The sequence below is a fragment of the Xiphophorus maculatus genome, chromosome 23 (assembly GCF_002775205.1).
Source record: "Xiphophorus maculatus strain JP 163 A chromosome 23, X_maculatus-5.0-male, whole genome shotgun sequence".
In the NCBI taxonomy this organism is placed as follows: Eukaryota; Metazoa; Chordata; class Actinopteri; order Cyprinodontiformes; family Poeciliidae; genus Xiphophorus; species Xiphophorus maculatus.
Window position 1 is genome coordinate 17,319,410 of NC_036465.1, and position 14,159 is coordinate 17,333,568.

At 37.1% G+C, this 14,159-nt stretch overlaps 1 protein-coding gene across 1 annotated transcript in view; it reads left to right on the top strand.

Annotated features, from left to right (window-relative positions):
- Window positions 1-14,159, top strand: part of spock1 (SPARC/osteonectin, cwcv and kazal like domains proteoglycan 1) — a 118,746-nt gene that overhangs the window by 84,841 nt on the left and 19,746 nt on the right. The window contains exons 6-8 of the mRNA XM_005795283.3: window positions 4,863-4,977; window positions 8,829-8,961; window positions 12,963-13,083. Of these exons, the coding sequence (XP_005795340.1) occupies window positions 4,863-4,977; window positions 8,829-8,961; window positions 12,963-13,083 (369 nt within the window). The remainder of the gene's footprint in view (window positions 1-4,862; window positions 4,978-8,828; window positions 8,962-12,962; window positions 13,084-14,159) is intronic.

Consider the following 14,159-nt stretch of genomic DNA (forward strand, 5'->3'; position numbering starts at 1 on the left):
TTAACTTTTGGTACTTTGAAATGTGATAGTGGCTCACGTTATTTCTCTTTTTTTTTTGAGTATGCAGAATCTTTTGGCAACTAGCTCCCTTATTTTGCACTTGGTCATGAAATAATCTTCAAGGTACACTTAAATTAAAGTTTTATGTAACTAAAGAGTTCAACTGCCATTCTTACGTTGGCCCTTGTACTTGCATTATAAATCTTTTTAATAGTTAAATATTAAGTTTAGATTGGCAATGGTATATTAAAACCATTAATTAAAGTAGGGTTTTTCATCATTCTATCAAGCTTAAAATTTTGAGTCATAACTTAAAAATATCTTAAAAGTAAAATTAAATGTAACTTACAGACATTTGCTGCTGCTGCTGTTGTAAAATGTGACAAGAAATGTTGCCTGCTTGGAGAAGAGCTACGAAGAAATAATTTTGGTTTAATAATTTTATAACTGTTACCACAGAGGAGGGCTGAGTTGGCAGTTAGAAAACTACAGTGATGGAGGAACTCTGACTGACTACAGAAGGAGGCTGAATGTTAGAACTACAGACACGGCAGAATGTTTTGGGCATTATAGAACTGATTTACCCCAACCACTGTTACACATGGGATTAGTGTTGACATTTAAAATGAAGCTTACTGAAAATTTCAAAAATAAAAGCCTCAATATTCCTCCAGGTTTGTGCACCCCCACAGGCGGTGCAATAATATTAGGCTGTATTATCTTTACCTCTCAGGTTAGTGCGCTGCCTTGCACAGCAAGGCAATGCGTTAGCATTAGCACAAATATTAGCATTTCACTTTCTTCCACTATGAGCCTTTCCCCTAACATAAGCATTTTAGCTATTTCTTATACATTAGCTATGCTTAGTATACTCAATGGAGGAAGTGAATGTAAGACAGCATGCTAGTGATACCCACATGCTACTCACAGCATTCATGCTAACATTAGCATTTTGACTAATTTTAGCTTATGCATTAATTTTAACATACTGCATGTTGCAGGTCCATGTTAGTCAACATTCTTGTGATTCTCCACATGCTACTTTGTAATTTTTTGCTAAGCTTAGCATTGATGCTAATTTTTAGCATACAGTGCACTTGTATGCTAATTTTTAGCATCAGAACGCCGTGTCCAAACCGACAGGCACACTTTGGCAGGCTCCGGTTAAATTTCTTCCGGAATTTTCTAGTTTGCTCTTATTAGTTACATCTGCATTTTGAAGGGGCTTTTTAAATATTTTAACTTAAATACTTGTTGCAGAGGTTCTACCAAACAGCTTCTATTGTATTTTGGCCTGTGCTTGTATCTTCAGAACCAAGAGGCAGTTATAGGAGCTGCCATTTCCAGTAGTTGTGTTTACTAGAAAAGAAAACGCTGCCAGCAGTACCGGATATAGCCGTACTCATGAAAGTAATGGCAAGGTTGTTGATTATTTTGGATCCCTGTACGTAATAAAAATCTATTAACTTGTTCTCAGATCCAACAACACAATCACAGCACTTTATGTTTACACATCAAAGAAGCAACAGATCTGAAAATGGTTTGACTGTTATTGCAGATATGCTTAATGGTCCTTAAAATGAACCTATCAGATAAGGCTAATTAAAGAAAAAGGACACACCAGCCTCAGTTGCGATTTCTTTATCAACCAGACATGCATATGTTGATCAGTGAGAAGGGAATAAGCATGGTGAAGCTTTTTTTAAATGCTGCTCTGTTATCAAATCAATGAAAATTTAAAATTTTTTAGTTGAGGCTTAGGGACAAAGTTTTCCTTGTCACTTGAAAGCAAATTTCTATGCAGCAAGACGAGCTAGATTTCTTTCGCCTATTGATTGATCACGCAGATGAGAATAACGTGATGCTTTAGATTAGAAGGATGAGAGGGGAATGACAGCAGATGAGAGAATCGTATTAAGGAGAGTGAAGGAGGGGTGGCAGCATGTGCTGCAGTGCTTCTGCATTACAATTGATCGACTGCTTTAACCACCAGTGCTGCTCACTGAAGCTTTAAATAGATGGATAAAACTCTCCTTTACCCAGCTCTCTGTTGGTTGCTTCTCCTCCCTGCCTCCTTGATGCCTTCCTCATCCTTTCACATTCACCTCCTCTCCCTCTCTCTTTTTTTCTTTATCGGCTCTGCTGTTTACTCCTGTTTCCTGTTTCATTTATCTCCTTTCCTGTGCTCCTTTGCCTTCAATGCTAATTTTTCTTACTGACTCCACTTATCTGTGCTTTTATTCTGCTTTCTTCTTTTCTTGTGCTGCCTCTCCCTCATCCTTACACATTCTTTCACTTCGAATTTTCATGAAATATTTTTTTAACTGATCTTTATAGTTTCTGAAGGATGTTCAAACATTTTCTTTCACCTTCAGCTCCGTCTTTTAAGTTAAGTTCTGTTAACACGAAAATTAATCGATATGGTCACAGCAGATAACCTCTCATACTCGGTCCGGTTCTGGCAAAGGAGTCAGTTTATGGCTGCTGTCGCCATATGCTTGCTCTCGAGGAGGAAAAGCAGCCAACTGAACCCGTCAATGAAAATGACTGGGCTTCCTTAGATGGACCACTTTTGACTGATTTTGACTGTGCTGTATTGTAACCTGGACCCAGCTAGAATAGATATAAAAAACTGTTTATGTTTTGCCCCACTTTAATACTTCAAACCACCAAATAAATGTTAACATCAGAGAAAAGTTTGCCAAATTAATACAAAATGCATTTGCATGTCATGAAGCGGGGTGAGGGTATTATGTATTTTCAATCACAAAGTTCCATTTTGGATCATAATCAAGTAATCTGCAGTTGTTATTAAAATGTTGTGTAGCAAACATAACTTGAAAGAAATTTGACTTTGTGTCTCAGAGCTGCTGCCGCTAGTCTGTGGGAGCTGAGCGAGGCGCCGTGGGGGAGATGTGTGGATGATAAACAAATGGGATAAATTGTATAGCAATTTAATAATTTGCCCACGTTTTAGATTTTACCATAAATATCAAGACACATTGATGGTGTGGATTTTTTCATTCAAGTTTAACACGCTGGAAGAATCTAATATTACTTAAGAATAGACTGAACTAGGGGACAAAGAGCAAATTATTTACAGCATGTTACAGGTAAGTTAATAAAAATCCTGTTTTGAAATAGGTTATTTGCTAAATTGTTTTATCTGCAGACACAACACCATGTTTAGATCATTTTATTATGTTTTGGAGGTGTTTATACTGGAATGATACAGGATTAAAAAACAACTGGACTAAATATGAATTTTAATATTCCTAAAAAGACTCTGCTAAAACTCAACAAATCTATTCAAAACCTCTGAATCTGCTTTAGTGCTTGCACCATTTTGCTTCTTTTTTTTTAGTTTTGCTAGAGAGTAGTAATCCTGACTTGTCCTCCACTTTGCCTCTAACCAGATACAAGCCTCATTTTTTTCCTCAATCTTTTTGCTTTCACTTTGTCTCCTAGTTGTCTTCAGCTCTCATTTCCTCACAGCAGTAATGCCATTTTTCAGCTAAGTGAAATGAGATGGGTTTTCTCCAGTGCTAGACAGATGGAGGTGAGGACAGGTCCAAATCAGCAAGCAATTGAAGCACACTGCACCACAGACTTATCTTCTCTATGCTTCAAGGGAATATGACAGAGCAAACAGCCTTGCAGATGTGCTTTTACGTGTTTGTGCAGACTGTAAAGAGAAAATGTGTTGCTCAGTTATGATAAATATACACAACAAAGTCTCCCCTTCACCATTTTCACTCGGTTGATGGTTCCTTTTCATCACAGTTGGAAAAAAAGCGGCTTCAGATGTAGCATGTCTACAACCTAGGCGTCATCTCTAAGGTGAGAGAGGAAATTACAGCATAGGATCAAATATTGGCACAAAATCCTCTCAAGTCTGTATTTCTAGCCAGTCTGCCTCTAATAAACATAAGCAGGTTGTTTGATCAGGGTGGAAACCAGGTGATGTTCACATCCGACACCAGCAGCAGCTCAAACACAACCCATTAGGTCCCTAATGGAGTCAAGGCAGGTATCATTCCTTGATGTTAGGAGCCAGATGGTAATGACTCGTACATAACGCAGGTCTTTGATCTTTAAACTCTGTACTCGGTCTCATTTAACTTGGGCATTTTATATAATTGAGCCATTTCAGATTGCCTTCCCTGGACAGTTTAAAACTCACTTTGTCTTTGATCTAATTTTATCAGCATTGACATTTTGTTCAGGCCTTTGTACTTCTGTAACACATGTCTGTTAAACATTTCTGATAAAATCACTGTGATCAGCAGTGGTCATTTCACCTGCAAATGTTGGGGTACTTTCTTTTGGTTTTTTTCTTTTACTCTTGTTGTTTTTCATCTCCTTTACCTTATTTTATCTATGTTTAGTCAAATAAAAGTATGGGATTTTTTTGCTGTTGGACGCAATTCTCAGAGTCAGTGAGTTGTTTTAATTCTCAGAGTCAGTGAGTTGTTTTAATTTTTTGTCAGCTATCTTTAACACCCAGTCGTTCTTGTCTGCTATGGCTTTTATGTCACACTAGAGATTGATTTGCAGAATGAGATTAATGCTCTGAGAAAATAGCCCTCATTAAGCAGCTCACAACACAGAAAGCAGAGCGTTTACCTCATACCTTTCACCGTTTTTCTTTGCTATTCTCTCTGACTCATTATTTTTCTGCCTGCTTCAGTTATTCGAAGGTTAGAGTCTGCGAGCTGTAAAATCAGGAGAACAGCTTGATGTTTCGCTGCATCAACTTTTAACTTCAGAACCACAATGTGCTGATCCTCCTGGTCTGCGTTTTTTTGCAAGCTTACTTTTGCAGCTCAGAGATTCAGTTTGTCCCTGCTGTTCCTTGTTAGGCCCTGATGCAACCAAGGATCCGTGTTTGAGAGTTCGCTGTCCTCCTCACAAAGTGTGCATCAGCCATGACTTCCAGACCGCCATCTGCACTAATAACAAGCAACCTTCACACAGGTAAGAGTCGGTCGGACTACATTTTGAATATAAAGCAGTATAAAAAAATACTAAGAACATTTAGCTGCAAATGATAAAAATTGTTTTATCTACAAACACTGAACACTGGATGTTTAGATGTTCATTTGATGAACAGTAAAGCTTTGTGTAGCTTTTTTTTCTTTCCAGTGTTTTTAGAATAAACATTTCTGAATATAATTTACAATAATAATTACTTTCACTTGATGTTCTGTTTTTGTTTTCTAATGACTTTATTATAGCCCGAAGGTTGAAAATTGGGTCAACATTTTGGCAAGGGAAGCTAAAGGTTTCTTATCAAATCCAATATGGCTGCCTCACACATATTGTATAAAATTTGGAGGCTGCAATAAATAACATTCATTCGAGTTTGTCTCTCTAATCAGTTCATTCAATACAACCACTGCTAGGAACAAAATCATCTGTATTCTATTTTGGGATTAAATGCAAACATTCATATATTTATTTATCTTTAATTTTGTTTTTTATTTGAAACTGGAATAGTATTAAATTGATCATGTCAGTCCCATATGTGGCTGCAGCACTAAAGCAACTAGAACCTTCACAGGTTCTGGTTTTTGAAAGCCTATTATAAAATTCTTTTCCTGTATGTATCTCAGTTCAGCTCATATTCATGGGCTCAATTCACAAAAGATATCATAATTTTTTGTCAATTTGCAAGGTTCTAATTCATATCAGGAGCAATTGTTTAAGAATCACAGAAATGCACTATACATAAAATCAAATAATCAAATTCATCCCAATGAAATTAAACTCTGTAGCAATAATAGATTCAGTGACACACAGTCCAGTCTGAATGTAAATTTAGTTGATATCTATGCAAAGAAGCTCGGTCAGTTCCCCACAGTCATTGATTTTGCAGCAATCTCTTCTCCTTAGAAAGCACATGCCAACAGTGGCCATATCATCAAGCTGACTATGCAGCAATCCCACACACTGAGCGAGCTTGTGACGATGGTTCAAAAGAGTGATGCCAATTTACCAACATGAGACTCGTTCTGCTGGAATAGGCATAGTGTGAGGGTCCATATTTTGTGACTGACTGGGGATTTTCCATCTCAGACAGAAAGCAACACACAAAAAAACAAAAACTTGGCCTAGGACCCGTTTTTTATGGCTTAGAGTTTATTGTGCCTGCAGCTCCATTAGTGGACCGGATTTTTCTTTCTTGGAAAGAAAAATAGTTAAACAGAGAATGGCTGGGCAAGTAGCTCTATAGGGTGACAAACACAGAAACTATGCATACTTTGTAATTTTTGCAAGACTTTATTATATTTTATTTAATGTTTGTGTAGCAGTAAGGCAAATTTAGTAAAGAAGATGTATCATATTCTTAAAAAGTTGGAGTTAAACAAATTGCTCAGAAGTATTGCAAAAAGTTGAAGCTCATTATCCTAAACACATCTGGGTCACAGTCTTTTCACAAAAGTGTGAAACATAGCAATGTTTTGTGCTGAAATCTTTTGAGAGTCACATGCATTCCACTGACGGATGCGTGCATACATATTCTTCTTACAGCGCCAATTAATTTTAATCACACTATCTGTTTGCTCCATCACCACCCAATTTGTTTGCGTTTTCAACCATTGTTAATTTTTAAGGATTTTCAATTTCTCAGTTCAACAAGCATTTTCTCAAAAAAGAAATTGGAGCATATTTTTATTTTTTTTTTCTCTCCCTCTCTGTATTGAATGTAATTGATTTTCCCAAGTCATTAGCTCCCTAGAATCTTGGTCTTACTCCTTTCCTTTCTGCTACATTCATTACAAGTCCTATTTGCCGGTTAATATGTTAGATTATTCATCTGCAATTGGTGTTTTCCCAATAGTATCACTCACTGAAGCTTGATGTATAAATATATATATTTTTTTTTTCCATGAGATAAATTAGTTGTAGTAATTAGCATAACACATATTTATTGTCCTCCCAGAAGACAAATCTGAACTTGGTTTCTGCAAATATTTGCAGAGATATTGTGCAACGCAGAGGGTTTGCACCCTGGTGGCGGGTGTAATGTTTATTTAGATGTTATTCACTGCTTGAAGGCATTCATACATACACTGCCTACTTTTGTAATTCTACCCAAATCCGCACACGGATTAATTTTTGTCTTTTCTAAGGAGCTGTCAACACAAACATAAAAGGCAGATTTGCTTACAGTATTTTTGCAACAGAAATAGAAAATTAATATAACATTATCAGCAAGGTGTGGTTTAACAACCAGGAAGTTCAAAGAATTAAATCATGGACTCTAATGCTGTTTTTAGTGTCTTGCAAAAGAATTCCTGTCTTCCAGTATTTCCTTATGTCATTACATAACAAATACAAACTGTACATTTAACATGACGCATCAACATATAAAATTGCACACAGTTTTCAACATTTGTTTGTACAAATAAAAGATGTATAAGTGTAATGTGCTTCTATTAAGGTGTTTGCTAAAAAAAGCAAAAGGTCAAACTAGTTGCCTTTAGAGTTCACAGATGTTCTGTGAAGGGCTCAAATGCTTCCCATAGAAAACATTATTGAACAAATGGCATCAGACCAAGGAACACACCAGGTGGGGTAGGAATAAAATTGTAGAGAAGTTTAAAGTAGAATGAGATTATTAATCCATATCCTAAGCTTTGAACAGCCCACAGAGCTCTGTTCAATCCATCATGTGAAAACAGAGTATAGGATCATTGCAAACCTACCAGGACATGACCATCCAACTGAACTTATTGATTCTGAGCAATCACGGAAGAAGCTAAAAAAACCTGAGTCAACTCTTGAGGAACTACAGAGATCCACAGCTCAGGTGGAAGAACCTAACGATGGGACAACTGTTAGTCTTGCACTCCACGTAAGTCAAAGAAGCCACAAGAAGCCAAATTTGCAGTTTTCTACAAGTCACGTAGGGGTCAATGGAAATAAGACAAATATTTAACTTTCTGGCCAACATGCAAAACCTTACATGTGGTTTATAACCAATATTGCACATGCCTCTGAAACATGGTGGTGGCAGCATCAGGCTGTGGGGATGCTTTTCATCTGCAGGGACACGCGAAGTGGTAAGAATAGAAATGAAACAGATACAGTAGATGAATCAGAGAAAAAGTAAAACCATGTTTTCTCTTTCTTGTACTTTACATTTACATAAAGCACATTGTGTTTTTTCATTGTTACTTGAGAAAATACATAAATAAGTTCAAGGATTACAAAGTACTTAGACTGAGCAGTGTACATTATTTATCTCAGTTTTTCAGCATATTCTCACAAATATCTACCAAACATGGATGCATGTCATTAACTTATACCAGATGTTCAGAGATTATTCAGAACAATAGTCCTATTACTGAGCCATCGTCACCTGCTGCAGTGGTTAATCTTCACTTTTTACAACTCTGTGAAAAAGTTTGTTTGGCTCTCATTGCAGCCCTGCTCAATGGATCAAGCACCAGGCTGTTCAGTAGAGCACTTAAATAGAAAATTGCGACCAGATTTGAATCAAACATAATTATAGTGGGTGTTGAAGAGGTCTCCTTGGACCAATCAGGATCTGCTTCATCTGACCCTGACAGCCAGAGACACTTTCTCCTCTGTAGAGAAGTGATTCTGTTTGAAAACTTTAAATGGCTGTAAAATTATATTCATACACACACACACACACACATATATATATTTAATGTATCCTTTCTGAAGTGCCTGGCATTTAGCATGGTAATATTTTTGTCCTATGGTTTCATGTACATTCTGGTAACCTTTATGAAATAAAAAACTTTCAGACTCATTAACTTCTAAAATACTTTTTCTGTTTCTCTCCTCCGCAGTGTGAAAGCCAGGAAAGGCAGCGTGGGCCACAGGCCTGGGGTTGAACCTGGACCTCCTGGGAAATGTAGACTCTGCTCAGCATCCCAGGCATCTCCTTTATGTGGCTCTGATGGACACACCTATTCATCTAAAGTGAGTTTGGGATTCAGATTTTTTGTTGAACTTTATCCTCAATTTTTTTCTTGTTCTATTTCTTCACAAATCAATTACATAAAATCCATCAAGCTACTGATAAGTATATGCAATCAGATGTTCCTGTAACATCTTGTTTCCACCTCCTTCTCTTTTCCCGCTTCAAAATCTAATTCCTGTTTTTGTTCAGTGTCATTTGTCTAAGATCTCTCCATACTATGTTGGCTTTAACAGAAAATCTCTTTGAGTCTGGTAAATGCCGTAACTGAGGACAAAGACAATTTGTCAAAAGTCTTTTCATCTGCTAGAAGTCATATTTGGACAGTTCGTAAAACTGCCTGACTCTTATTTCCAAGTAGTAAATCAAAGCTCATGATCTTGTGCCAACAACATAACAGGCACACAATTTCATGATCCAGGAAAAATGTCAAAGATTAACCTTTGTGATGAGTCAGGAAGTCAGTGAAAGGAGGAAGATCAGAATAAGTGTGAAGACTGATAGCCAATACCGAATATAAAGATTATAGATAAAAGAGAAGCTTTGTCCTTGAAGTAACACTCTGTAAATTCTTATTGACATCAGCTTTTACGTCTCCGTATTGTCCTTGTATTCAGTCATTTGGATGGAAGGAGTGAAGCCATACAAGTGAGCAGTATCAGACTTCACTGAAGTGCTGTACACAGCTAAATCAAAGTCATGCTTGAGCTTGAAAAGTGTCAGAGTGGTGTTAGTCTCAGTTTTACTCAGTTATTCATGTTGTTTTAATCACAGACTTTGCCTAAATGCTTAATAGAGTTGAAGGATAAACCACCCCATTTGTTTTAAAACACAGACATGGTATCATTTTTCTGTTCCTCTAAGAAGACTTTCAGTTGTTGCCCCTATTGTCAGCATCTATTTCACAAAGCAAATAGCAATTATGATTTATTGATGCAGCAAAGGCTTTGAGTTTCCATAAATAATCTCAAAGCATCCACAAATAAGAACAAATATCTCACAATTGATTCAGGACAGAGCATTGTGCAGTACATTTTGCTTCTTCATCATTTTACACGTCAGTAGTTTTATTCATACAGTCATCTGCTTCAAATTGTTCATTTGCTTCAAATGATGAACAATGTTTCAGGACATCTGGATTTAGATCGATGCAATATTGTAAAAATGTATAAGCTGAATATAAAAAAATTATAAAAATCACTTTAAAAAAAGATTTATGGATTTGTTAACTTTGCAACAAGATCAGGAACTCTTCAGTGAAAGAGATGATGAGTTATATTTTTGTTGACATTTCTTTCCCCTTTTTCAAAGATTATATTACATGGCAGTAGAGTCCTTATTTTTCTTTTTCCAGATTTTAGGAGGTGCTAAATGTGCAATAAAACCTGTTTCTCAAACACCAGGCATCTAAATAAATAAACATAATAACAAGTGATTTTCTACAAATATTTGCATTGTACCGCAGTTAAATGCAACTGCCTACAAAGATCATTTTTGCTTGGCATTGCACATAAATTACTCTTTCAATAGCATTGTGATTTATGCTGATGCACAACCTCTTCCTTTCTCTTGCTTCTGCTTCTTCCTCATTCTAGATCCGATCCTAGTTTATTATTTATTACGCATGCAGTGTAGTGTTCATTCCCTCCTCCATATCAGAGGTTTGGATTTTAGATGTCCTTTGTCAACTCTTGATTTCATTTGGGGTTTATGTTTATCTGTGGCTGGTACAGATTTTCATCCTAGCTATTTACCACTGTGTCTATTTCTCTCAGTCTCTGTACAGGTTTAAATAGACTTTGCAACACTTTGTTTTAAAAGTGCACCTACTTCACATAGATGAGCATATTCAAACTGTAGCAAACGTAATCCTAATTGTAATTAATGTCTGCTTTAGTAAGCCATTGATATGACTTCTTTGAGAAACTGGAACACACGTGACATCATGGAGGCTGGATGACCTATCCACACCACTCATGTCTCCCCTTCACCCTGGCTTTGCCTTTTTTTTTTTTTATGCCAGTTGACTTCCTTTTCACATTCGTCATCCTAGAAGTATAAACCACCAGAGAATGACTAAGCCTGTGTGTTTGAAAAGAGGCAGGAAGTACACCTCCTTAATGACCTGTCTGTCTGCGAGTCAAGAGTGTGTTCAGTAGGAGGAGGAGAAGTGCTAAAGGAGAAACAAGAGAAGCAACAAAGGCAGGAGGTCTGGGAAATCCCTCTGCTCTCTGCGGCAATTTCAGGTGGAGGGTTCAGCTGGCTGGTGGAGTGATGAGTCCCTGTGGTCCAACTTAAACTCTGTTCACCATTGAGCTGCTGGTCTCAAGCTTATTCATGTTTTATTATTACATTACATGCATCCTTTGTCACAACCGCACACTCTATATCCTATTAAGAGGACGGTGCTCTTATCTCCTGAGAGGCTTCAGTTAAATCCATTACTTCCCTCCTCCTAAATCATCTTTTCTCCTATCCCCTTCGTTTTTTTTCCCTTCTCTCTCTTTCTCGTTTTCTTTCCAACCACATTAGGTGTTAAAATACTCTTTCATCAAAACCACATTAACCTGTGGAGAAAGACAAACATAAAGATTCATGGGGCTTGTCTGTGTGCTGACAGTGATTAGAAGAGGTCATCCATTTCCAGGACTTTCTCACTGCTTCTCAGTCTTCCTTTTCCGATAGCTAATTCAATATGTTGGAAGCAGAATAAAGCACGGCTCCTTTGTCAACAAATTTCATTAAGCAACATTAGCAGTGATATCAAAGAGGTGGCAGGGAGGAAAAGATGGCTCTAAAATTAGAACATTGGGAAATGAGAGCGCTCGCAGGATAACGCCAAGCCGTGATATGTGCATGGAGGTTCATGCACAGTCATGGACTCACACTTACAGATCTCCTCGTCATCATCTTGCAAACAGAATTTACATAACTCATTTCATTTTTCATTATTCCTTTTGCAATGGTCTTGTAATTGGATTTTTTTTTTCTTCAACATGTCCAAACAATTTCTTTCCCTCCGCTTACCTGAAATAAGATTTGTACTGTTAAATTACATTCAGAAGTGCTCCATCTTTTCCTTTTTCTTTGCATTAGATTTGTACTGCAATAAATTATAAAATGTCACTGGGCATCTCTGTGTCTGCGGGTGTGTCTACATGGCTGACTAATAGACACATCTGTTCATCGAAGATAAATGACTTTCCCTGATGTAGCAAATATTCCCCGTAATCAGCACAACTCCAAAAGTTCAACACAAGTGTTTGCTATCTTGCAGTCAGATTTGTTGAGTAGTAATGAATAATTTTCCCTGGTAGGAGCTCTCCAGAATTTACTGCATTTATTTTTATCAGTGTCAGAATTTTATTCTAATCATTCAAAGATTCATTTATATATTTTCTTCTTGCCTGTTTTCTTAAAATTGATTTTTGGAACTTCTCACATGCTGATGGATTATGAAATATTCACATGCTAAAAAGTTCAATAAATTATCTATTTATCCCAGATTTTTGCCATTTCCATTTTGTTTTTAATAGAAAATTAAAATTAATATTTAGCTTGCAAGGCTAGAGTTTGAAAATTTCGAAGCAAGTAGAATTACATTTGCATTAAAAGAACTTTTCTATATTTATCACGGCCATGTTTACAGACATGGCAAATACTGCCATTTAATAGCACAAGTAACCTCTCTGGTTTGGAAGCCTTATTGCTCCAAATATTGATATTGTTATTTATATGTACCCTAATCTTGTTAATTGTACAAAAAGCTGCCACACAAGTGGTTAAAAAGTGATGTAGGACAGAAGTTAACTGAATGTTCCCTGGATCCGGCAGGAAACATTCCCTTGGAAAGTGTTTGGAAAGCCAGATTTTTCCTGTCACATTATTTTTTATAATCTCCCATCATTTTTGTTCGGTAGCTGAGTCAGATGTCTTTAAAACACAAGGTTGCTTTAATCTTCTGAGATTAATAGAAATGTTTACTATTTTGTTGTCCTTCCAGTGCAAATTGGAGTTTCAAAGTTGCTTGTCTGGGAAGACGATCTCAGTTAAATGTGATGGACAGTGCCCTTGCTTACCTGGTCAGGAGTTCAGCAAACCATCACATAACACAGAGAAGGCTGGTAAGTACAGAGCATCCATGGCCGACTTTCATCTAGTTAGAGAAATAAGTAGGTCAGTTAATCAGTTCTGTATCTGTCTTTTGTCTCTGCATGTGATTTAGTGAGTGCTTTGAACATAGCATGTAGATTATTCAGGACGGTGTAGGAAATCGGGGTACAAAGGGATGACTGAAGAAGATTTATCTTTTTCCAAGTTACTTTGAGGACCAAAAACTCACCATTGTGACTCACTCGCCATCCAGTAAAGCTCCTTTTGGTTCTTCAAATTCATTGGTGATTCTCAGTGTTTTCCTTTTCTTTCCCCTCCCCTGTCATCCTTCCCTTTACTTGTGTTATTTTCTCCCTCTCGCATCTCAAGCCCCCGCAACCCCCCATTATGTGACAGCTGCAGGAATTGGTGATGGAGTGAGTGTGTGTGTCTTATTGTTTGTCATGAAAATGGGATTTCAGCAGATGGATGGAGGGATTGTGGTGGAGAAATGCAATCTAAAAGAAAGCAGCGCCGAAAGGATGGATTGTTATTTTTACAGGCTTCCTTTATCTTGAGCAGGGAGGTGGGGAGGTGGTGTTACTGAATTTGTTGTAAATATCTGTCTGTCCCTCCGTCCATCCGGCCGTCTGTCTGTCCCAGCCTTCCATTGCAGATCTATTCTAATCAGCCTCAGATTAGGGGGTGTTTATGTCGGTGCCAAGGTTCATCACACACATTTTCATGCAAACTGAAATTGTCTCCTAATTAAGGGCAGTACTGACTTTGTCTTGCATCCAGTTTAAGCCTGAATGATGGAGATAACTAGGACTGATGCTGTTATAGAAAAGTGTTTTACCTGCTTGACTTCTGTCACATTAATTCCCACATGTCTTTGCTCAGATTAAACTATAATTATGTGTTCAGTTTACTGAGAGCCTGGTTATTGGGGTAAACAGTGTTTTTGACAGGAGAAACAAAAGTCTACTTATAAATCGTAGCAAATGATTAGACTTTTATTTTTTTTACCTCTTTAATCCTTGATTACACCCTCTTTATTTATGTTTCAAATTCTGATCCTTTATTTTATTTCTTTATTTTTTTGCTA